Source organism: Cibotium barometz, chromosome 13, assembly GCF_041138505.1.
Source record: "Cibotium barometz isolate CiBa-2024 chromosome 13, ASM4113850v1, whole genome shotgun sequence".
Classification (NCBI taxonomy): domain Eukaryota; kingdom Viridiplantae; phylum Streptophyta; class Polypodiopsida; order Cyatheales; family Cibotiaceae; genus Cibotium; species Cibotium barometz.
Genome location: NC_141058.1, coordinates 11,553,529 through 11,554,561, shown reverse-complemented (window position 1 = coordinate 11,554,561; position 1,033 = coordinate 11,553,529). Strand labels below are relative to the sequence as shown.

At 50.7% G+C, this 1,033-nt stretch overlaps 1 protein-coding gene across 1 annotated transcript; it reads left to right on the top strand.

Annotated features, from left to right (window-relative positions):
• Positions 1 to 245: 245 nt before the first annotated feature.
• Positions 246 to 800, top strand: LOC147632369 (dirigent protein 6-like). The gene has a single exon (XM_086806958.1). The coding sequence runs from the start codon at positions 246 to 248 to the stop codon at positions 798 to 800; it is 555 nt and encodes a 184-aa protein (XP_086663084.1).
• Positions 801 to 1,033: the final 233 nt, after the last annotated feature.

Here is a 1,033-nt window from a genome sequence, read left to right as displayed (position 1 = left end):
AACCAAACGAAAACCCACTAGCGTTGACGGATTGGCCGGCCCAATTTGCCGGCTTTGTACTTTATATATAGTATATATATATATATATATATATATATATATATATATATATATGGGAGCCTACTGCACATCGTATCAAGTCCTCCTTAGATTTCCCAAATATTAATAATTTTCCTGTAGGCTGATCAAGCGAGCTACTGTTGTGTGATCACCGCTGTATTCAAAAGCCCCCAGCTACCAGCAATATGGCCAGCCGCTGGCTCCTCGCATCATGCCTGCTACTGGCGCTGATCAGCTTCAACGCCACGCCGGCGTCTTGCCACAACAAGAAGATCAAGGCCGGCCCGTCCCACTACAGATTCTACCTCCACAACACCGTGTACAGCACGGCCGTGAATAACGCCTACTTCACCTCGGTGTACAGTTCGCCCCCTCCGGGCAACTTCTCCAACCCCTTCTCCTTCGGCGTGGTGACCACCTTCGAGGCCCCACTGACGCTGGGCGCCTCCAACCGCTCGGCGTCGGCTGGGGTGGCGCAGGGCTTCTACGTGCTGGACAGCCAGAAAGGCTTCGTGCTCTTCCACACCTTCACCGCCACCATCGACGATGGCACCTACAAGGGCACCCTCACCATCATGGGCCAAATCGTGGAGGCCCAGGAAGTGCGCACCCTCACCGTCGTTGGCGGCACCGGCGACTTCCTCCTCGCGCGCGGCCTCGTCACCAATCGCCTCGTCGAGATCGTGCCGGTTATGCCTGCCCGATGGATCCTCTCCTTTGATCTCGACCTCTACTACTAGACCACTTGTGCCTGTCTTCCTCAATAACTCATTGCTTTTTTCACAGTTTTCCTCAATAACTCACCTTAGGCCTTGCTTTTTTCTTTAATTAAAAACCAAGAACCTATAAGGCCCTGCCACATTTTCTAGACGCCACCAAAACATCAGTATTCTTTATTCTTCTAATTATGATCTCAAATGCCTAGTCAAGTAAAAGAAGTACATTTACATCAAGTGAGCTTCTCAACACACAT